Below are 25,018 nucleotides of genomic sequence, written 5' to 3'. Positions count from 1 at the left end.
TATAATAACATATCCTCCATATAGGTTAAATACCTGGAAGAGTCTCTCTAAAATATAAGTTGCAGTCAAAAGTCATCCCCAAATCTTCTTGCAAATAATAGAGTTATCATAAAACCCATGCATGAATTTTATCACCCTGAAAAAACCCATAGTGTCTCAGAGTGCACCTATTACTACAAATACTAAGCTAATAAACTTGGATTGATGGTGTTCTCACCCCAGTTGATGAAAGAAGTAAGATTTGGAACTATGTATAAAAAAAGCAAATATAATGATCCTATCAGGATATAAGCTGGATGTTCAACGGAAGTAGGAGAGATAGAAAGGCAAATCAAAAGCAGATGCAGTAACTCAGAAACCATCTTTGGAGTAGGGACCAACAGTTTTGTTCAGATCAGTAGATCCCAAGGGCAGCATTGCTTATATGTATTGAGATAACTGCTATTCATTTTGATGTCCTCAAACAAAGCTGAAACTATGTTTGCCCCAGCCAGTTTGGCTCAGTGAGTAGAGTCTCAGCCTGTGAACTGAAGGGTCTTGGATTCAATTCCAGTCAAGGGCACATGCCCAGGTTACGAGCTCAATCCCCAGTAGTGGGTGTGCAGGAAGCAGCCGATCAATGATTTGCTCTCATCATTGATGTTTCCCTCTCTCCCTCTCTCTTCCTCTCTGAAAGCAGTAAAAATATTAAAAAATAAACAAAGTTTAAACTATGTTTAGAAGGCCCCTATCTTCTTGGGTAAGACAAAATATGTGTGGATAATTTCAGAAAATGTATCTTGTAAAGGATTTGGTTACTTGCAGAAAGAAAAAAATCTTTTAGGCATTAAAAAATCATATTTATTATTCTAAATTATTTTATCAATTCAAAACAGATATACACTGAATGCATGTCCCGTTTTAGATGCTGTTCTCAGCATTGTGAATACAGACTGACCAACATTGATCAAAATTCTATCTTTGAGGAGTTCACAGTTCTGTGGGATATGTGAGAAAAGAGCCCTGGCAGATCACTCACAAAATCAAGTGTGTATGAAACATCAATTTTCCATATTCCATGTTGCTGGGAATATAAATTGGTGCAGTTATGGAAAACAACTTGTAGGTTTGTCAATAAATAAAAAATAGAACTACCATGTGATCCAGCAATTCCACTTCTGGGTATTTATCCAAAGAAAATGAAATCACTGTCTCAAAGAGATATCAGCATCTTTGCACATTTTTCAGAGTAGACAAGACCCACAAACAAACTAAGTAACCATTGACAGATGATGGCTAAAGACATGGGATAGTATTCAGCCATAAAAAAAGGAAACCCTGCCTTTTGTGACAACATGGATGGACCTTGAGGTTATTATGTTAAATGAAATAAGTCAGACAGAGAAAGACAAGTATTATATGGTCTCCCTTATATGAAATCCGAAAACCTCTCGCTCATGGAAACTAAACATAAAATGGTGGTGGCCAAGAGTTTTTGGTCAGGCGATGTGGGAAGATATTGACCAAAAGTACAAACTTCCAGTTATCAGATGAAGTCTGGGGGATCTAATGTACAGTATTATGACTATAGGTAATAATATTGTATTACATACTAAAATGTCACCATGTGTGTAGATCTTAAATGTTCTCACCACAAAAAATAGTTATTATGTGAGGTGATAGAAGTGTGACCTAACCTTAGTCTAATAATCATTCCTCAATGTATATGTATATCAAATCATCCAATTACACTGCATACCTTAAGCTTATACAATATGTCAATTATATCTCAATATGGCTGAAAATATTTCTGTGTCAAAAGCAGGCTCAGAATACACATTGAGATCTCTAAGATCAATTTCTGAAAGGTACTGACCTGACTTCAGGTTAAAAAGTAGGGCTTCACCATCTGTAAAAAATAAAAAAGTAAAAACATCATTTTAAAATTATGGCATATTTTTAAGACAAGGAAATTAATCTTCTTTTTTCATTCTTTTTTATAAGTGCAATATATGCTATCATCTTTTTATATCTAATAATTGTTATATTTCAATATTAACTTGTTATTTTGCAGGTTTTTATTTATTAAATAACATCTATATAGATCTAAGTACTGCATTTACCTGTCAACATACTTAAAGTTTCCAATGTCAACTCATTCTTGGAAATATATAACCAAACAAAGTAAACCCACAAATTGATTAGTATTTTATATCCTTGTAACACTATTAAAATCTTTTACAGCTTTCAATCTGATCTAAATTTCTCCTGATTTTATGTCCCCTAAACATTTTTGGTTAATGTTTACAAGTAGTGAATTAAATTTAAAAGAAAGAAAGAAAGAAGATCAACTATAGATTTTACTCTACTGCGAGGATGGGATATGCTGGGGGAAAAATAAGAATTAAATATACATATATATTTCATGCCAAATCTACATCTCCTATCACTGGAGTTTTTCCACTTAGCTAAGGAAGTGTGTTTTTGTTTTTTTCTTCTTTCCTTCTATTCACTGATGGTTGGTTAAACAATACTACCTTCTTTACCTTCCAGCTCTCAAGCCTTCCCATCCTATGATCTACTGAAAATCAAGAAAGTCTGGTTTGGAACAGAAACCTCATTGACAAGGAGGAATAAAAAGACACTTGAAAGATTCTGCAAAAAACAGTTTTACAGGTTTTTCTATATTTCCTACCATAAACTTAAAAATAAATATATAAAAACTCTGAATTATATCACTAAATCACTAACTTAACAAATTATTTGAAAAGAATGCATTTTTACTCTATTTAAAAAATAAGAAATGCATTCATGCAAAGGCAAAAATGTTTATGTGTATGCAAAGGAGAAGCAAAAAAAAAGATAACAAAATGCTAATAAGATTATGAAAATCACTATTACTTAAAGCAACTATTTTCTAAAGGTCCATCAGGTGATTTCCCAGGTGAAAAAGTTTAAGGATAGAAACATTTTCTCTTAATCTTAACAAAAAATTGCAGTCCCCTCTATTCTGGCTTCTCATAAAAATGTAAATTATATCCTACTCCTAAGTTTAGAAAATACGTTTTAAGTGTATATATAAAATGAGTCTTCTCCCTTTTGCAGACCTTCCTTCTTTGTTTGGATGTTAATGTTTTTCTGCCCCTTTCAAAAACAGAACTAATTGGCAAGAAGTGCATTTGTTTCTAACTTTTTTTCTTCTTCATTTTTCTCAAATTTTTTAATTAACAAAATTAATCAAAGATGCCCTACCTTTCAATTAATTTCAGAAATCAGTTAATTGATTTTTTTAAATATCCAGGGAAGATCTTAGTTTAAAAAATTTTCCCTACAAAATGTTTTTTGGTGATGAGCCAGTCTTTTAATTTGTGATATTTTCATGATTTGTGAAACAGCAATTACTAACAGTGCAGGTCTTTAGTCTTAATGTGGCTATAACTTCAAAATAGTCATTAAAGGATCAATTGTGATAAATATTAGCAACAAACACTACATACATCTTGAGTAACCTATTCACGGATATTTCTAAGCAGATATATCATGAAGACAGGCTGGTTAAAGCTGAAATAATGCCCGATAGGTTGAAAATCCAAGTGTGTGTTTTTTAATTTAATATATTACTCTAATTTATTAGAGTCTAAAATGTTGAAAAAAATTTCCAAGGACAAAAATGTTTGAAGTAGAAAACACCCAACATTGAAGCAAATGTATACCTGGATCTATCACATTTGAAAGGATCTTTCAGTTAGTCCCTTACCTTTGCAGAAGACACAAAGTGTCACAACCAAGTACAAAAAGGTCAACTTCATAGTAGAAATTTGGGACCTAGAAATAGAGACAGGTCATCCTGGGAAACAGATCCACAGAGTACCCTCAGACTAGAACTTTTATACCCACTCATGCCACCATCTCTCACCATGGGCGAGGCGTGGTAACCTTAGTGATGACAGAACAAAGGTAAATATCACAGCATGCCAAAGACGAAGTCCATTTCAAGTCAGGTTTGTGTCTTATTTATGTGACATCTTCTGTAGCAGACCCAGTCAAGTTCATGCCAAGCCCATCCCTGTGCAAATAGCGAAGGCAGGAACCAAAAGCCTCAGGATTAAATACCATACAGGCTGTTGATATGCATTTATCTGTACCTATTCATCGTTGCACAAGCCTTAATACCTCAAGAAACTCAAATATTGTAATTAAATATTTCAACTGCCTCTACCTTCACAAAAATTATATTTTAAACATTAGACTACCTTGAAACAAAGAACTCTTTATTTATTGAAATGTCAATAGATATTTTGAGAAATGTTTAACCCTCACAGAGATATAGGTATAGATATTGACATACTAAGGTATATAAATGCACCATGGCTATAGAAATAACATTATCATTCACAGGATACATAATGCTCCAGCAAGATACATTTTTATCATGAACTTCATAATCCTATATATCCTATATATACTATATAATAAAGAGGTAATATGCAAATTGACCCTCACACCCTCACACAAGATGGCTGCCCCCGTGTGGTCACAAGATGGCCACCACAAGATGGCCGCCAGTGCCAAAACCAGTTTGTCTCAGTGGATAGAGCATCAGCCTGTGGACTGAAAGGTCCCAGGTTCGATTCTAGTCAAGGGCATGTACCTTGGATGCGGGCACATCCCCAGAAGGGGTTGTGCAAGAGGCAGCTGATTAATGTTTCTCTCTCATTGATGTTTCTAACTCTTTATCCCTCTCTGTAAAAAATCAATAAAAATATATTTTTTTAAAAAGATGGCCACCAGGGGAGGCCAGTTGTGGGCAATCAGGCCAGCAGGGGAGGGCAGTTAGGGGTGATCAGGGCAGCAGGGAAGGACAGTTGGGAGTGATCAAGCTTGCAGGTGAGGACAGTTGGGGGCAATAGGGCCAGCAGGGGAGCAGTTAGGTGGTCAGGCTGACAGAGAAGTGGTTAAGGGAAATCAGGCAGGCAGGCAGGCAGGGGAGCAGTTGGGAGCCAGCAGTCCTGGATTGTGAGAGGGATGTCTGACTGCCAGTTTAGGTTAATTACCACAGGTCTAAACTAGCAGTTGAACATCCCTCAAGGGGTCCCAGATTAGAGAGGGTGCAAGTTGGGCTGAGGGTCACCTCCTCCCTTAGTGCATGAATTTTGTACACCAGGCCTCTAGTGAATATATAAATAAGTAGAAGAAATTAAAATGAGAATATCAGAAAAAGAAAGTTTTAAGACAGTAATAAAGTTAAATAGAAAGTACCATGCATGAATTTTATATGTAGATATTCTGGAGTGAAGGGAGGAAGTTCAAGTTAGGGTCTAAGAGGAAAATGTCTGGCCTGTGCTAAGCAAGGCAGAGAGGAGCAACAATCTAGGAATCCCCGTACCAACCAGGTGGGCCTGAAAAATAGAAGGGCCAATTCCTTCGCTTTGATGAGAATCTGCTTTATTTTTGCTATCATCACTACCAAGAAAAGACTTCAGTAGCTAAAGGGAAAAATTCTGTGTATTCTCTTCAGAAAAGTAGGAATAGCCCAGATAAGGGTGAAATACATATATAGACCCTTGCCTTCCCCTTTATCCACTCATTACCTGAGTAACCTTAAGGAAATAAACAGGTGGATAGTGAACACTTTTACTCATTTGCTCCCTGCTCTAAGAAAGGGATATTTCTATTTCTTTTTCTGTTTTTACTAAAAATAATATATTTTTATTTGCAGTTTTGTTGTGCTGTGAACTTTGCAGAAAAAAAAAAAAAGGAAATGTCACAAAACAACCAAAGAAAACTGAGGCTCCAAAATTGCATTCTTAGGAGCCAGTTATTATTATTGTTAGGCTTACAGGCCTATATATAATCCTCCCTATTATTTGGGGGGATAAAAAGAACAAGCATATTTGAAAGTAGCCTCTAAAGGACAAATGAGAGTGAGCATCTGAATGAGGTGCCAAGGGGTAGTTGAAGTTTGGAAACCGGATACTGAGCATACTCCTGTCTTTATTTGTCCATGAACTATCCGTTTCGCTCAGCTTGGTCCATAAATGCTCCATTCAGCAGCATCCTGAACTCATCAAACCCTCTGATTTATAGCTATCCAGCACTGGGTTGCTCTTTGAAAACTATTTTCTTTGTTCTTACCAATTTTTTTTCTTTTTTTTTTCATCAAATTTATTGGATTGACATTGGTTGATAAAATTTTATAGCTTTCAGGTGTACAATTCTATAATTCATCATCTATATATTGTATTGTGCATTCACCAACACAAAATTAAGTCTCTTTCCCATCCCCAATTATCTCTTATATACTCTCTCCTACTTTTCCCTACTCCTCTCCTGCAGAAAGTCACTGTTTGCTGATATTGTCAGAGCGCACTGAGGCTGATGGACCTTGGGCATTAGCAGAGCTGACGCTAAGCACCTTTTGAGTTAGTGATGGCTCAAGGTAATTCCCTAACCTGATAATCCTTTTACTGTTTACCAAAGTTTACCTTTGGTATGTATGATTTAGCCTGTATGCACAACTAAAGCGAAAATGTGTATTCAAGTAAATAAAAAGTGGGCTGGCCACATGTCAGTATGCTCTTCATAAAAAAGACACCATGGGCCCCCAGTGCCTTCTAAATTTATATTTATTGTATAGCATTTTCATATGTGCATCAGCCCCTCCTTCAGATCCTGAACCCTGCCATGCAGGTCGCAGCACCATTCCCATCTAGCAATCACTATACTTTTGTCTATGTCTATGACTTTTGTATGGGGTTTTTTGTTTAATCCCTTTACCTTTGTCATCAAGCCTAGCAACCACACTTCCCTCTGACAGCTATCAGTCTGTTCTCTATCTATCAGTCTGTTTCTGTTTTGTTGGTTTATTTTACTTATTAGATTCCACATATGAGTTAAATTATACGGTACATGTCTTTCTCTGAGTGGCTTATATCACTTAGGATATGCTCTCCAAGTCCATCCATGCTATTGCAAAGGGTGATATTTCCTTCTTTTCTATACCCAAGTAGTATTGTACTGCATAAATGTACCACAGCTTTTTTATCCACTCTTCTGATGAACACTTGGGCTACTTTTAAATCTTAGCTATTTTAACAATGCTAAGGATGCATATTCTTTCCAATTAGCATTTGGGTTTTTTTCAGATATATTCCCAGAAGTGGAATCACTGGGTCATAAGGCAGTTCTATTTAAAAAAAATTTTGAGCCGGGACGGGTTTGGCTCAGTGGATAGAGCGTCAGCCTGCGGACTGAAAGGTCCCAGGTTCGATTCCGTCAAGGGCATGTACCTTGGTTGCGGGCACATCCCCAGTAGTGGGTGTGCAAGAGGCGGCTGATCGATGATTCTCTCTCATCGATATTTCTAACTCTAAGGTAATTCCATACTATTTTCCCCAATGGCTGCACCAATCTGCATTCTCACCAACAGTTCACAAGAGTTCCCTTTTCTCCATCTCCTTGCCAGAACTTGATGTTTGTTGATTTATTTATGGTAGGCATTCTGGCAGATGTGAAGGGCTATCTCATTGTGGTTTTAATTTGCATTTCTCTGATGATTAGTGACATTGAGCATCTTTTCATATGTCTATTGGCCATCTGTATGCCCTCTTTGGAGCAATATCTATTCTGATAAGGTGGGATTTCTTTTATCTTGGGAGAAACGTGAAAAATATCATGGAGAGGATATTTTGTAAGGGCTGAAGCAAGAAAAATAAATGGGACTTGGACATGCAGAATCAGGAAAAGATTCTAGATGGAAAATGCATTTTGAACAAAGTCAAATGCAATTTCAAGCATTGTGAAGTCTCAACTCCAACTTCTCTCTTTCCAGGTCACTCATTCTAGTAGTCTAATTCCAACAGTCTTCTGGCTTCACTCTTCTCAGCAATTCAGATTCCCTCTTACGTGGTTTAAATACTATCACTTATCATTATTTCCTTGCATAAAATTTTAACTTCCTTGGCCTTGTTTATACTTGCTTGGAAAAACCCCAACCATGGTTTAAATGGCTTAAATGGAATTCCTCTCCTCTATATTTCATGTGGATTAATATGACAGGGTAAAAATACACAGTTATGCTAATTTAGGGTCGGCAACCAAGTAATTGCGGGTTTCACACATATATGGCTTCAGTTGAATTTTTAGGTTTGCAGACGTAGTACAAATGTAAAACACATTTTGTTATTTGATAGTTGGCTATTCAGCTGTTAATCAGTAAAAAAAAAGTTTTTTGATCTGTTTTGTAGTTTTCGTTTGGCGTTCGTTGAAAAATTGAAAATCAAAAGGAACATTTTCGTCATATTTTGCTTTTTTATTTCCGCAAAGGGAAAAACGCATCGCAAGCTCATAAAAAGTTATGTGCTGTTTATGGTGACGAAGCCTTAAAAGAACGGCAGTGTCAAAATTGGTTTGCCAAATTTCGTTCTGGTGATTTTTCACTCAAAGATGAAAAACGCTCTGGTCGTCCAGTTGAAGTTGATGATGCCCTAATCAAAGCAATAATCAATCCGGACTGTCACAGTACAACACGTGAGATTGCAGAGAAGCTTCATGTATCACATACATGCATTGAAAATCACTTAAAACAACTTGGCTATGTTCGAAAACTCGATACATGGGTTCCTCACGAACTGAAAGAATCACAGTTAACGCAACGCATTAGCAGCTGCGATTTGCTAAGGAAACGTAATGAAAATGATCCATTTTTAAAACGACTGATAACTGGCAATGAAAAATGGGTTGTTTACAACAATATCAAGCGGAAAAGATCGTGGAGCAGGCCAGGTGAACCAACTCAAACAACATCAAAAGCTGATATTCATCAAAAGAAGGTTTTGTTATCAGTTTGGTGGGATTACAAAGGAATTGTCTACTTTGAACTCTTACCACCCAACCGAACGATCAATTCTGATGTCTACATTGAACAACTAACGAAATTAAACAATGCAGTTGAAGAAAAGCGGCCCGAATTGACAAATCGAAAAGGTGTTGTATTCCATCATGACAATGCAAGGCCACACACATCTTTGGTCACTCGGCAAAAATTAATGGAGCTTGGTTGGGATGTTTTGCCACATCCACCGTATAGTCCTGACCTTGCACCATCTGATTACTTTTTGTTTCGATCTTTACAAAACTCCTTGAATGGTAAAAATTTCAATAATGATGATGATGTCAAATCGTACCTGATTCAGTTTTTTGCTAATAAAAACCAGAAGTTTTTTGAATGTGGGATTATGATGCTGCCTGAAAGATGGCAAAAGGTCATTGATCAAAATGGGCAATACATTACAGAATAAAGTTATTTAGTTCCATGAAAAAATTGTCTTTGATTTTCTTTTAAAAATCCGCAATTACTTAGTTGCCGACCCATATTTTTCTTAAACCTGTTACCAAGTGTGCCCTTAAAATAGCCGTGTAATTATATTTTCTAGTCCATTTGCTTTCCCATGCTTCTACTTTATAGTTTCTATTTTCTCTAATATCCAATACCTCCTTCTTGTCCTTCCTCTTAGTTAACGGCCTCACTTCCAAGTTTACTGAGTAAAATAAAGCCATCAAAAGAGAAATACAAGCTCCCTTTCCCACAGATTCCTAATTACTTGTATTTGTACCATGTACTCTACCTTCCTGACACAGTTGAACTCTCTATGCTGCCTTCTGAGGCTCCCTCCCATTTGTGTACTGGATTCCACCCAACTATATTATGCCAGTAATTTACTCATCTCTATTCTCATCATCAGGTTTCCCTCCCCTTTTGCATTATTCCCAACAATATAAACACTTCCATTATTTGCCCTTCTTTTTAAAAAATAACAAATATAACAAACCAAAACCCTGTATGGTATCTGAATTATATCTTAATAAAGCATCTATTTTATTTAAAATATGTTTTCATTGATTTTTTTTTAGAGAGAGAGAGGTATAGAAACATTGATGAAAGAGGAACATCAGTCCGCTGCTTCCTGCACACACCCCACTGGGGATTGAACCCCCACAATCCAGACATGTGCCCTGACCAGGAATCTAACCATGATCATTTGTGGTTTGACACTCAATCACTGAGCCATACCTGCTGGGCAATAATGCTTTTATTTTTAAAAACCATTGAACTCACTTCCCTTTCAGCTCTTTTCCCATTTCTCTGCTCCCCTTAACGGTGAAAATTCACAAAGTTACTTGGGTTCATTGCCTCCGTTTCCTGACTTCTCATTATCTCATGACTAACTCAACTCCCATTAAGTTTTCACTACATCATTGCATTGGACAAAATGTGCTCTTGTCAAGGACAATGGAACCCAACAGTCAGTTTTCAGTCCTGGTTTTATTGACCTTTTAACATTTAACACACAGTTGATTAATTCTTCCTTCTTGGTATACTCTGACTTCTGCAATCCCAGGGTTGTGTGATGTTTTGTTTTTTTTTGTCTCATTTGCTGTTTTCTTTTATTCTTCTCTTGCTGATTTTTTCTCATTCCCATAACTTATTTTCTTAAATAATTCTTACTTTTTAATTATAGATGATGTATAATGTTCTGTTTGTTTCAGGTGTACAATCCAGTGATTAACGTTCGTATAATTTACAAAGTGTGCCCTCGAGTCTCCCTGATATAAACACACCTGTTGGAGTCTAGTGCCTCTTTCCTCCTAAAGCCACTCCAAGGATTTTACTGTAGATTATTCTTTTCACCTTCTAAGATTTCAAATACTCCATCATTGATAGCATTATTTCTAAAAGGAAAATGATTTTTATAGGAGGCATACTGTTCCGCCTATAAAAATTTTCTGGAACTTTTTATTGGGTAGCTTGTTTTTACAAGTAAATTGAGCATTTAACTCTTTGGCAATAGCATATCAACTTGACAAAATCATATACTAATACCAAAAGCTATACTTCATAACTGATGTACATAGATTAAAAGCATATCCATCAATAGAACAATTGTCAAATGTTTCCTTCTTGATTTAAAAGGATGTGGCTTAAATGTCTGTACACCTAATGATACACTGTCAGAGGAAAGATCAACAGTCAAACGAACAATGGCACAGATAGTTTGTTCTTTTAATAGCATTTGTACTGGAAGGAAATACAGAAAATGTTTAACAGTATCTATTTGGATTGTGGAACAAGAAGTTCCCTATTTTCTTAAATATTATAATCTGAAATTTCATTGGAAAACCGAGTTTCTGAAAATGAGAAAATGTTTGTCATAAGGGAAGTTTCATACCAAGGGAAATAATAATAATATAATTACATTTTTAAATAAAATGTTATTTAAATGGATATAATTATTACATATAAAAATACTTAACATTAGATATATACATAAATAATTTTCTATGGTAAATAACCACCTTCAATTTAACTTCTCAAAAATTTTAAAGTAGTTTATTTAGTAGGCAGAAGTAAGTGGTAACGTTAAAATAGACTTACAAAATAATGATTTTATGAAAGTAAATAAGAAATGTCAAGATTTTGAGCATATTACAGTGACACTGATAGTTACAACTTGGTGTAAATTTCCCTAAGTAAAATATTAAGAAGAATTTGAATACAGGCTTTCTTCTGATAAAGAAATCTGTGGTAAAAAAAAAAAAAAAGAAGAAGAAGAAGAAGAAAGAAAGAGAGAGAGAGAGAGAGAGAGAGAGAAAAGAAAGGAAGGAAAGAAAAGGAAAGAAAAGAAAAGAAAAGAAAGAAAAGAAAAGAAAGAAAGAAAGAAAAGAAAGAAATCTGTGGTGAGACATATTCTTGACAATAATAGTTTTATGTTTGTGTCTTCTTGTCTTCTGTCTCCATTTGTATCATTGAAATGGTTTGTGCTCAATCTAAAGCCATAATTTTAAAGATCATCCATCTATCATTGGTCCTACATGATTACCCCACATTATTATATCAATTGCTTCTTCCAAGTTCATTCTTCAACTTTTGAACATTCATTGCTATCTTTCCATTCCCATTGCATCTTTTTATTGGACATATGCCTCTACCCACTTCAGTCAGCCTTCCCTTCTATAAACTATTCTCTAAATGGTCACCATATATGGCTGCATGACCACATTCACTTGCTTTATTCAATCCATATATTTCCTTATTTAATGGCCTGTCCCTTTGATTCCACTGATTACCTCCTTCTTTAAACTATCTTCTCTCCGAAGCTGGTTTGGCTCAGTGGTAGAGCATTGGTCTGCGGACTGAAAGGTCCTGGGTTTGATTCTAGTCAAGGGCATGTACATTGGTTGCAGACACATCCCCAGTAGGGGGTGTGCAGGAGGCAGCTGGTCAATGTTTCTCTCTCATCAACATTTCTAGCTCTCTATCACTCTCCCTTCCTCTCTGTAAAAAATCAATAAAATATATTTTTTTAAAAATAAAAAATAAGTAAACTATCTTCTCAACCTGTCCCTTCTTATATCTCTTATGAATAGGAATATTTTCCAGACCCTTCTTTTTTCAGTATACCCTCTGCATTGGCCATCTCATATTCTCCCCTTTTAAAAGTAATAGTGTTATGGGATGAATTGTGTCCCCCCAAAATTCATATGTGAAGTCCAAATTCTCAATAACCTAAAAATATAACCATATTTAGAGATAGGATTTTTAAAGGGATAATTAAATTAAAAGGAGGTCATTAAGCTAAACCCTCATTGAATCTCAGTTGTATTCTTGTAAGAAGGGAAATTTGAAGAAAGCCATGCACACGGGGAAGACAATGTAGAGATGCAGGTAGAGATGATCGTCTGCAGACCCGGGAGAGAGGCTGAGAGCCAACTCCTTTCCCGCCGTCCTCAGAAGGATCCAGCCCTGTGACACCTTGATCCTTCTTAGAATTCTAGCCTCTAGACCTGGGAGAAAGTAGGTCAAGGTGCCAGCAGTTTGCGATAGCCACCCATAACAAACTGATACAGATGACCTCTCCACAGATGGCTTACAAATAGACCTACGTCTCCACAGTGTCCTCTGGGTCTTGGATTGGCATCACCGCTGCCTACTGAACATTTCCATCTGTATGTTTTACAAGAGGCTTAAGTAAACATGTCAAAAATTAAATGAAAATGATCATCTGACCAAACCTACTCCTCTTCTCTACTTCCTAGTATGTCTCAATATACAACAATCTCATCTTACATTTTCAGAATTATTTTGCTTGTGTGGTCTTAATTGTCATGTTAAGATGGAATGAAGCATTATGTAGTGATGTTAACTAGAAATGAGTGATTCATTTCATTATCTCTAAGCTATTATACCCTATTAAACCATATGCTCTATTAACACTTGACAGGCTAGGGAGGGAATCAAACTAACGGTGAAGAAATAAGAACTACAGAAATTTAAATTGTCCTGTTTTCAGGACAATTTTATGTCATTTAGTGGAAGTCAATTAGTGTGTTTTATTTTTTAATAGAGAGATAACATACATGAATACATATATTAAACATAATATATCCTTTATGGAACTATTATATAACAAAACCCCATTTAATCACCAACTAGGTCAAGAGATAGAATATTTCCCAGCATCCCTACCCCCCACCTACTGGCTTTTCAACAGAATTCTCTCCCTTCTTATAGAGATAGTCACTCTCTTGACATTGTAATCATTATTTCTTTGCTTGCTTTATAGTTTTATCACCTATACATGCGTCCATGAACATAAGGGTTTTTAATTTATATGAATGGAGGTATTCTGCGTACATTCTGTTTTGTTTCTCTCACCTAGTACTATGTTATGTGATTCATCCAAGACTTTTTCTTTGATGTTCTGTACTTGCAGTTTGGTTTGCCTGTGTGAAGATGGCTTTTAATTTATTCTAATTTAGGTTCTCCAGGCTTCTTGTGTATACATAGGTTGGTATCTTTTATCAGCTCTAGCTCTTTCTTAGCCACTCTCTCTTCAAACATACCTTCCTTACATTCTCTTTTCTGACACTTCAAGCAGCCATACGTGAGACATTCTTATCCCATTGTACAAGACTCTTGAACCCTCAGTTTATATTTTCAATCTATTTTTCTATCTATGGTGCAAAATTTACTTGACTTACTTCCAGTTTATTCACTTTTTTCCATCTATATCTATAATGCTATCAAACCCAACCATAGCACTTCTAATTATAATTACTAGTATTGTGGGTTTTTTTTTTCTTTTTTAGAAGTTTCATTTGATTGGTTTTCACATCCCTTTGGTTATATTTGTAGTTTCTGTGCCCTGAAGAAATTTTCAAGTTTGTTTTTAATCTCAGAATTCTAGGCTGCACAATTCCAGTGTTTAGACTCTTAGCTGGTCTCCTTTTGCTCTGAGTTGATTTAGAAGCTTCTCTCTCATGTTGTCCTCTTTTCTTGTGGGCTTTCTTTATGTACACTGTTTATTGCCTTTAAATTAATTTATATTATTTGTGAGATGGGATGAATGTACATTTCTACATAAAAGATTTAGGTTTTCTTTTTTTCAGGCACCTAAACACTACCAGTGGAGGTGCTTTCAATAATTAATCCCCTGATTTAAAAAAAAAACACACACAAAAAAACACATGTGGTGTAAATCTAGTCTGGAAATCTATCATGACTTCAGAGTTACAGTGCCTCAGATTCTTTTATCACTCCTTTCCTATGTTCAGCATCAAGACAATTTGAGTGAGGAGCTGCAAAAGTATGAGTTAGGTCTGGTTTGCCTTTATTCTAAGAGCATACCTCTTTTGGGTTATAGCTGTCCACGCTGGATGGGTCCTTATTTATGACTTCTGTTTCATGTATGTCACAGGTCCTTCAAAATGTCATCCCTAGTTCATCAGAATCAACAATGTGTTCAAGCAATTGGTTATTTATACATGCATTTATTCCTTTAGGAACATATTGAAACTTTAATTTCCTATAACAGATGCTGTTCAACGCCACCAGGAACTGAAGGAAGCATCCCCTTAGTTGCTAGGAAGATTGTCAACTTAGTTTCCAGCCTTCTCCTAGAGATATCTCAGCTGAAAGTGTTGTTCTGCCCAAGGTCATTCTGCTCAGGCATCCTACTTCTGATGACTGGTTTGTGTGGGTACAAAGGCCTGGGCCTCTCACCCCAACTTCAGTCAGCTCTGAGGCCTATTGCAGCTTCAAAGTTTTCTATGAGATTAACAGAAGCCTTGTCATGTCTGTCACACCCACCCATTCTGGTAAGAGAATACACTTGTATGATTTCAGCATTTTATAAATTAAATAATTAATGACTATGGGTCAATTCATGGTCATTTTTTGTAAATGTTTTTTGTGTGATTGAAAAAAACACCCACATATGGTAAAGATATTAGTTGAAATGTCTATTTATGTCTCTCATGTCAAGTTGTTGATTGTTTTGGTCAATCCTCTGTCCTCACTAATCGGTTCTCCTTCAATATGGTCCAATCTTCTATCAATTCCTGAGCAGTATGTTAAAATCTCTCACCTTGATGTGTCTAATATTCTTTGTAGTTTTTTTCATTTATGTTTTATGTGTTTGAGAATATGTAATTTATATAAATTCAAATGCATATCTAACCTAATGATAAAGTAATATGCAAATTAACCATCACTTGGCAACACAAGCCACGCCCACGAGCCAATCAGAGTGAGTAGGCAAATTAACCCAACAAAGATGGCGGTTTATTTGCATATGTGCAGGGAGGGAGGAATGAAGACTGGAGACAGCATAGAAGGAAGAGGGAGGGAAAGTGGAAAGCAAGGCATCTGAGGCTGCTGGAGGGAAAGCACTGGCAGCCCATGCAGGGCGGGGCTGGGCAAGGCGCACTGCAGCAGCGCTCTCTAAGCTGAGGAGGCAGCGGTGGTGGGAGGCAGCAGGGGCAGAGGGCGCAGAGGGACAGGAGTGCAGGACAAGGGGCACAGCAGCGGTGGCAGCGTGTGTGTGTGTGTGTGTGTGTGTGTGTGTGTGTGTGTGGCCTCAGAGACAGGGGCGGAGGTGGTGGCTGCGGGTGCAGTGGCGCAGGCTGGACAGGAGGGTGCGCCCCACCCAGTCTGCCTGCCCCGCCCTGGCTGCCTCAGCAAGAGAGGTGGGAGTGGCAGGAGGGAACTCATCAGGCTGAGGCTTTAAGCTTGGCCAGGGGCTGCTCATCAAGCAGAAGCTTTACCCTTGGGAAGGGGCCGAGCATCTGATGGGAGAGGTGGGGGTCCCCTTCCCAAGCCTAAAGCCTAGGGCAGAAGCTTTAGGATTGGGAAGGGGCCGAGCCTGAGATCAGAGTTTCTGGGCGGGGGTTGGGGGGTTAACACCCCTTCCCAAGCCTAAAGCCTGGGGCGGAAGCTTCAGGCTTGGGAAGGGGCTGAGCCTGTGATTGGAGGTTCTGGTGTGAAGGGGGGACTCCTTCCCAAGCCTAAACCTGGGGCGGAGGCTTTAGGCTTAAGAAGGAGCCGAGCCTGAAAAGGGAGATGAGGTTGGGGAACCCCTTCCCAAGTCTAAACCTGGGGCCCAGCCGGCGATCAGAGGTGTCAGGTGTGGAGGAACCTCTTCCCAAGCCTAAACCCTGGGGCGGAGGCTTTTGGCTTGGGAAGGGGTTGAGCTTGGGATTGGAAGGAAGGGGAAAATATCAATGGAAACATATCCTCAGGTGAGGATAAGAGGGAAAAATAAAGAAATGTCATATCCACCCTAACTGGTTTGGCTCATTGGATAGAGTATCAGCTTGCAGACTCAAGGGTTTCCAGGTTCAATTCCAGTCAAGGGCATGAACCTTGGTCGTGGGCACATCCCCAGTAGGGGGTGTGCAGGAGGCAGCTAATCAGTGTTTCTCTCTCAATGATGTTTCTCTCTATCCCTCTCCCTTCCTCTCTGTAAAAAATCAATAAAAAATTTTTTTTTTTAAAGAAAAATGTCATATCCTATGAAAGACACATCTTGAAAATGCTTAAAGAAAGTTGTCGTTTTTTCATGGTGAAGGGACTGGAGTCCATGTTGATGAAAATACCTTGGCGGCTATGGTGACTGGCAGTGGCTACAGCAGTAGGGTGATAGGGCTGGTGCCTTCCCCTGATCAGCCAGGTCACCTCAAGCAAAGGTAGGCCAGATTATGACTTAGGTCCACTTCCAATCCATAAACCATCTGTAGGACATCCCCTGAGGGTTCCCAGTATGTGAGAGGGGGCAGGCTGGTGGGCTGAGGGACCCCTCCCCAGTGCACGAATTTTGTGCACCGGGCCCCTCGTTATATACATAAATGTAAGTTACATCTTCACAGTGAATTAAATATTTGTCATCATAAGGTTCTCAAGAAGGGGGAGAATTCCCCAATTCTGCCCTTCTTTACTGGTAGTTTTATGGCTGGACTAGTAATAAAATAATAAAGTTGATAAAGCATTAGATCAGCAAGAGAAAAACCAATTTGACATGTCGGAATGGGGTAATCACCACAATACGATACTCAGATAATAAAATGAGGCTCAAAGAGATGGTTAAACCAGGCACCCTTGTACACTTTTTAGAAAGAATAAACTTGTGAAGAATTGACAGGACAAAAAATAAAATATTAGTGCTCACTAGAAAGGAATCTAAGGAAGGTTGGGGTATCCATTATGAAGAATTTAAACAAATTAGAAAAGAGGCAGAAATATTTAATTAGACAGACTTATAAATTAGACAGACGAGTTGTTTAACTCTGGCAATAAGGGGTTGTTTTTCCGGTGCAGGGAGGACACCTGTCACAGGGAAGATTTAGTTCCTGAATCCCAGAACACAGGGAGGGGAAGGTTTCCTTCCGGCACCGGCCCCTTGTCAAGTAACTTTAATACAAAGTAATCAATATGCCGTAGCAGGACATTTCGGGGTGCACTGCCTAGGGCCTCAAAAAAAGTGGTCCTGCTTATTTTTGGTAATGATGTCTACCGTAAAGTGCATTTTGTCTCATGTAGCTGCCTTGGCTTCATTTTAGTTGTTACGTGTGCATGTCCATGTATGATTGTGTGTATGTTTCTATTATTTCCTTTTCAATATTCATGTATTCTTATAATTTAGATGTATCTTATAGTGTACAGATGGACTTAGTTTTTATCATCTGAAAATCATGTCTTATTTCATTTATTTACATCTATTGTAAGCACTGATATATTTATATCTATATCATATTTTTATGTCCGATTTTTTTTCCATGTTTTGACTTCACTCATTTGTTTTCATTTGGATTAAAAATATTTTATGAGTCCCTTTTTTCTCACCAACTAGTTTGGACTGTATAGATTCTACTTATAAGTGCATTTCTTTTTTCAATAAATAGTCAAGCCCTTTGTATGCAGGCTTTGCCTTCATGGATGTGAAAGGCCTACTGTTGAGTCAAAAGCTATACTCAAATTTTGGACTGCACAGTAGTTGACAGCCCTAACCCCTGGTTGTTCAAGAGTTAGCTGAACTCTGTTCATAGTCTTTTAGCGGTTACTCTAGAGATGAGAATACATATATATTTATCAGAATATAAATCTTATTTTTCTTTTTTTTATAGGAGGTGCTCTTTTTCTTTTTTAAATGTATCTTTATTGTTCAAAGTATTTCAGATGTCCCCCTTTTTATATCTTTGCCCTCTTCCTATCTAATTCTTCTTTGCATGTGACTTGCCTGGGAATTGATTACATGATTTCATGGGCATGATCTCATTTTACCCTCATCCCTTGAGAAAAGGTGGCTACAGCACTCTTGCCATTTTCTGGATGAGGAGACTGGTTCTCTGGCCACTTGGGTGACTTGGTCTGGTCCACCAACCTAGTAAAGGCTGAATCTGAAATTTAGGCCAAAGTCTCTCTATCTCTAAATGTGGAATTCTCACTGGTTCCTTTTGGGACATTTTTTTAAATTCTTTTTTTTTTTTTAAGTGACTCTTTAGGTAAGTTTTAATAATTGAGTAATAATGGCAGCATTGATTAAATGAACACAGAGCATCCAAATGAAATTTTATTAAAGGGGATAGTCTTCATTTGAATGTACAAGTTCCTTTTCTATTTCTTTTTAGGCATACTTTGTTTAACCTGAGTTGTAGTTTTTCATCAAAGAAGCCCACATCCTGAAGTATAATAAGAAACTTATCTCTTCTCCAGGTCCATCCACGCTGTCACAAAGAGTAAAATTTTCTTCCTTTTTAAAGCAGAAAAGTATTCCATTGTGTAGATGTACCACAGCTTTTTATCCACTCCATCTGTTGATGGACACAGGCTGTTTCCAAATCTTGACTATTATAAATAACGCTGCAATGAACGCAGGCATACACATATTCTTTTGAATTAGTGTTTTGGGTTGCTTTGGATAAATTCGCAGAAGTGGAATTTTAGTGAAATAAACCAGTCAGAGAAAGATAAGTATCATATGATTTCACTCATAAGTGGAATTTAGTGAACAAACTTAACTACCAAGCAAAATAGAAACAGTCTCATAGAGAACAGGCAGTCTTCTCGCGGGGGGAGGGGGGGGGGATTGAGCAAAATGGAAGAAAAGGAATTCATGGATATGAACAACAATGTGTGGTGATTGTGGCAGGGAAGGGGATGGATGGAGGTGTAATAGGGCAAGAGGCTAAGGTGATGGGGGAAAAAATAAAGAAAAAGGAAAGGAGGAAGGGAGGGAGGGAGGAAGAGAGGGAGAATGGAAGGGAAGGAGGGAGGGAAGAAGGAAAGGAAGAAGGAAGAGAAGGAGAAAGAGAAGAAAAAAGAAGAAAAGAAAAAAAGAAAAGAAAACATCTCTTTCTAAAAACAGTTACTTAAGTCAAAATAACAATGTTCTTATTCATCTGTCTGAAACCAGATTTTCTGGTTCAATCCTTTGACAAAGATATATGTATCTGGTGATTGGCAGCAGAAATCCAGCTGCATCGTATGGCCAGATAACCCTTTTTTGCCTATAAGTATCTTCTATCTGTAGTTGCCTAATTACTCTGACATAGGCCCCATCTGCACTACACTCTGTATAACAGGAAAGCAAAGTACTGACAGCGTGAGACAATCCATCAGTTTGCAAAACATTCCCTCTGAAGGGCTTCCACTGTGGTGAAGTACCTTTCCACTGAATACACCAGATGTGCATTCTCTAGGAGGGGGATGAAATAAGCTCACCTTCCCAAGATAGGTGCACATGTGATTCCTCTGCCTCCAATGCTTAATTCCACTCTGAATGGCTCTGCTGAAATATCAACACAGGGTGTGTGTGTGTGTGTGTGTGTGTGTGTGTGTGTGAGAGAGAGAGAGAGAGAGAGAGAGAGAGAGAGAGAGAGAGAGGAGATCCTCCTCCTGGATTTTCTACTCTCTGGCCAAGCAGATGCATTTTCTACTCTCCTGTAGTACGTCTATCACAGCATTTATCACCTGGTTTGTATTTTCATAAATAAAAGGGGATAGCAGCCTCCTCCTCTGGGTGGTCAGAGGAGCAAATGTGGGGAAGCTCAGGGCAGAGGGACCCACAGAAGGTTCTCCATGTTAGTTTCCAAGACTCTGATGGCCACGCAGCAGCAGAGTCTTGCGGAGGCCAAGCAGCAGGACCCAGATGCTGAGACTGCTTCCCATTCCCTGTTCTTTGTCCTGGGCCGAGTTTCTCCCAAGCAGCGACTCCCAAGATACCACACAGGGGGAGGAGGGTGCAGAAGGAGCAGCAGGCTCTGCTCACGCCTCACACTTGCTCAGGCTGCAGGCCTTTGGGTCTTGCCTGTGAGCCATGATATTAGGAACCCTTTGAATGCCATAAGGCAGTGGTTCTCAACCTTTCTAATCCCGCGACCCTTTAATACAGTTCCTCATGTTGTGGTGACCCCCCAACCATAAAATTATTTTCGTTGCTACTTCATAACTGTCGGGACCCACAGGTTGAGAACCGCTAGCAAGGTCGCCTAAGACCATCGGAAAACCCAGATATTTACATTACGATTCATAGCAGTAGCAAAATTCTAATTATGAAGTAGCAATGACAATAATGTTATGGTTGGGGGTCACCACAGCATGAGAAACTGTATTAAAGGATCGCAGCATTAGAAAGGTTGAGAACCACTGCTAAGGAATCGGGAAAAAATCAAGTAATGGTGTACTGTCAGCAGCCAGATTCTGAACGCTACTGGAAGTCAGGGCACCCAGAGTGGGAAACTAGCCAGAATTTTGGGAGCACGAGGAATTCCATTCTCCCGAGTGATTAGTGATCATGGTTTGAGATTTTACTGTATTGCTGATGGCTCCCATGAAAAATGCTCCCTTTCCCAGGCCGCTGTTAGGCTGTCTGCAGTGATGTATTACATCGAGATGAAGAGTCCCAAAGGTTTGGGGCTTTATCTCTTCTCCGTATCTGAACATTTGTACACTCACCATCTTTTTTTTGCTACTTCTGCTGTGTTTCATCAATTTCTGTCTTACTCTCTCGATACAAAGTAGATTGTAGTTAACATGGTTCACGCAGAATCAATAGCACTTGCCAGGGTTAGATGAAGGGCTCCGTTTTGTTTGTTTTTTAAACGCAAAACTTACCCGAAAACATCTTTTCTTGTTAAAAATAAATGCTTATGTGTTAATAGTGATGAGCAGATTATTTTAAGGCTCTGATCAGGAACATGTTTAAATCACTGTGCCTGTTTGCTTTTGGGTGTGTGTGTTTTTTTGTTTTTGTTTTTTTTAACTCAGCTGCTATAAAATTGTATTCTTTGTTCCAGTATTTAAGAGTCAACAATTCTTTTAAAAAATATTTTGTGGGTCTCTTCAGAGGCAGATGCAAGGAGACAGGAACATCCCCAGAGTTCAGCCTCCCCACCATGAGCCTCCTCAGCAAAGTCTGGAGCGGGGACCCCAGGAGCTGCAGAAGCGGGGAGAGGAGGAACTGGACACAGCCCCCTCTCCAGGGGGGTCAAGGGCAATGCCCAGCTGCTCATCAGCAACAGGAAGCTGGTGGGGAGGCTTTTGACAGGCACTGCAACATGTTGACTAATGAGTTTGCCAACTACTGCCCTAGACTCTGGATTCCAATAATTACAGGCTGTTGTTCCTTGTGATTAAGCCCTAAGGCTGTGGTGGGCAAACTCATTAGTCAACAGAGCCAAATAGCAACAGTACAACGAATGAAACTGAAATTTCTTTTGAGAGCCAATTTTTTTAAGCTTAAACTCCTTCTAACGCCACTTCTTCAAAATAGACTCGCCCAGGCCATGGTATTGTGTGGAAGAGCCACACTCAAGGGGCCAAAGAGCTGTATGTGGCTCATGAGCCGCAATTTGCGGACCATGGTCAGCTAGGGCACGGGAAGGAGGTCCCTCAGAGTGGCAAGAAGTCCAACCAGTCAACACAGACCGCTGCATCTCGGGATTTCCTGCGCCAGGACTTTGCACCGTGGTGCTGTGGAAGCGCTCACCGCTGGCAAGCAGGGGCTTCCTCCCTGCTGTCAACTCTCACTCCCCGACCCTGCACAGGAGAACAATAAAATCCTGTATTTTTTCCAGTGAAAAAAATTTCGTGAGAACTTAAAACTAGAACATATCATGCCCATCACGTTTTATCCCGGATTCCTGAAAACTAGTTGTATTATAGAAAATGGATTAAATCTTCAAAAGAAAACTTCAGTTAACACTTCCTACAGTGGATTGTCCCAAACACGGATTACATACTAAGTTTCACATTAGATAGATTCCAGATCTACATGTGAAAAAATGAAACCTTATCACAAACTTTTCACAAACAGGCTTTAAAAAATGTTTATTATTCCACATAAATACAATGTTCATTTACATATTTCACCATAATTGTCTTTTGTAAAAAACAAAACAAACAAACAAAAAACAAAACATTGCATATAAATACAAAATTACCATGAGGAATTTCACAGGTACAAACAGCTCCATCATTTCTGACTTGTTAAAACGATATCACAAATTAAAACATAGGTCCCTTTGAAAAGTAGTCTTTCAAGGTCAAGAATTTGATTGCCCTTCATTTCGTAAAACAGATGAAGACATGAACTGGCAGTTACAAAATAGCCACAGGAAAGCAGATAAAGCATAGGGAATATAATCGATCATATTGAGATCACTACGTATGGTGCCAGTTGGGGTACTGGAAATATCAAGGGCAACCCTGTGTAAAGTGTATTATTGTCTAACCACTAAGTTGTATACCTAAAACCGATACAAAATAAAATTTTACAAAAGAGCTTGATTACCCTTACTATAAACAAATCTAAAATCTCCATATAATAAAATGCCAGTCAGTCCTGAAAATACTAAATAGATGAATAATCCAACCACAGGGAATTGTTTGAAATTATTCACCCAATCTTCCTATTTAAAGCAGAAATGACAAATTGTTATTGTACCTATATATTTGGCCCCAATACTCCTATTATAAGACGATATTTTAAAAATGTATGCATAATTTAGAAAACTACTTTAGGAAGTACCCATCACAGCTAATGCTCCTTTCTTCTTCAGCAAACTAAAGAGTGTTGTATACTAGGCCCCAAGGTCTGGGTGGAAATTGTAAGATTCTACAGTTCTGAAAGCGTGATTCTGCAGTTCTGAAAACATACATTTTTGAATGATGTATGATTTGCAGGGCCAAAAATTTTAAAAAGAGATGAGTAGAAACAGTCGCAATTGGGGAGTGGTCTAGCTTAGCACTGAGAATCACAATAAAAGCATGGAACTATCACTGGAAAGACTGAACATTGCATTTACATGTTATAAAATTCAGGGCATCCACATTCAAAGCTAGGGTACCAAAAGAGGAAAAGACAGAGGGTGGATATGAGGGCTTTGGCAGTATGTGACATTTTCCATCAGTACATTTTTGTGGTTTCATGCCACATTCTTTCAGGTGGAGTAAAGTTGTAAGATGCATTATTTGCATCAGCAACCAATTGGCTTTCATTACAATATAGGATTCTATTAGTGCAAATGCATTGACTATTTACAAGCAAATATGATAACTGCATTTAAAAGCAATCTTGAAAGAATGTATTATATGAGAAACTGTCCTAATATTTTTAATCTACTTTACAGAAAAACTGGAAAGTAATCAAGGAATAGTCTTGTTTTAAGCACATAATGTAAAATTAAGTTTACCTTCATTATGGGTAACAAAACAAAAAAGTTTTACATGTTGTAAATTTTGGGATAAGTGCTGCAATGGAGTACTTTTAATAGATTTTCTTTCATTACTTAATTCATAAAATTAATTAGGATATATAGGGATTATAATTTTACACTTTAAATAGATCTTTTTCAATGGTAACCAATATTACAATACTTACCTTTAAAATAAAACATATAAACATTCCTTCATATACAGATGAGTTACTTCAAAGAGTGGGAATACCCTTTTCATATGTAAACATTTTTTAAAGTATTTACAAGAGAAGAGAATAATTTTCCCATCCAAAGTTAAAAATATGTGTGATATCCCTCTTATTCAACAGTTATTCTTCTCATTCTTTCAGCTAATTCTTGTCTCACTTCAATATGTTTTCCTAAATTTTGCACTTCGTGTGGAAGATTGATGTCCCAAATAGACAAGCAAGATTGTAATTCTAAAAAGATGAAAAAATGAAGTAATGTCTCAAAGATGTGCCATAAGGTATTTTTATTTTAACTTCATTAATTTATATTCAGTTACTTTGGACAAATGCATATATAGAAATATATCTCTATATAATTACTAAATTATTGCTGTTTATATATAAAGATTCAATTTGGGAAATGTTTTTTAAAAATTGTTAAAATAACAACTAAATCTTTAAAAAGAATGTGGACCTTTAATAACATAACATCTAATTTTCTGAAAGAAATAGAGCTTTTCAAACACTGTTAAAAATCAAATGGATAGGTAAGATGCAAGGAAAAATGTCCACATTTAGTTTAAGTTTGGGGTAGGTCTAATTTTATAACAGCTGATATCTCTACTTTGTCATAAAATAAATATTTAACACCCCTAAATCACTGAAAGTTAATTTTGAAGATTTGTGTTTAAATTAATTGCATTATAAAGAAGCTATCAATTAAAAATGCTTAAAGTCTTATAGCATATGTATTACTTACTATAAATGTATAAAGCACATATTATAATCATCCATATCAT

The 25,018-nt window shown here is 37.6% G+C and overlaps 1 protein-coding gene across 7 annotated transcripts in view; it reads right to left on the bottom strand.

Moving 5' to 3' along the window:
- Positions 1-22,625: 22,625 nt before the first annotated feature.
- The window catches only part of LRRK2 (leucine rich repeat kinase 2), a 128,722-nt gene continuing 126,329 nt past the window's right edge, over positions 22,626-25,018 (bottom strand). For all 7 annotated transcript variants that reach the window (XM_036456291.2, XM_036456290.2, XM_045587914.1 and 4 more), the window contains one exon: positions 22,626-24,470. In XM_036456291.2, the coding sequence (XP_036312184.1) occupies positions 24,349-24,470 (122 nt within the window). In that variant the 3' untranslated portion in view covers positions 22,626-24,348. The remainder of the gene's footprint in view (positions 24,471-25,018) is intronic.

This window comes from Pipistrellus kuhlii, unplaced genomic scaffold (genome assembly GCF_014108245.1).
Source record: "Pipistrellus kuhlii isolate mPipKuh1 unplaced genomic scaffold, mPipKuh1.p scaffold_m20_p_3, whole genome shotgun sequence".
Lineage (NCBI taxonomy): Eukaryota > Metazoa > Chordata > Mammalia > Chiroptera > Vespertilionidae > Pipistrellus > Pipistrellus kuhlii.
This window is presented reverse-complemented; position numbering and strand designations above follow the sequence as displayed.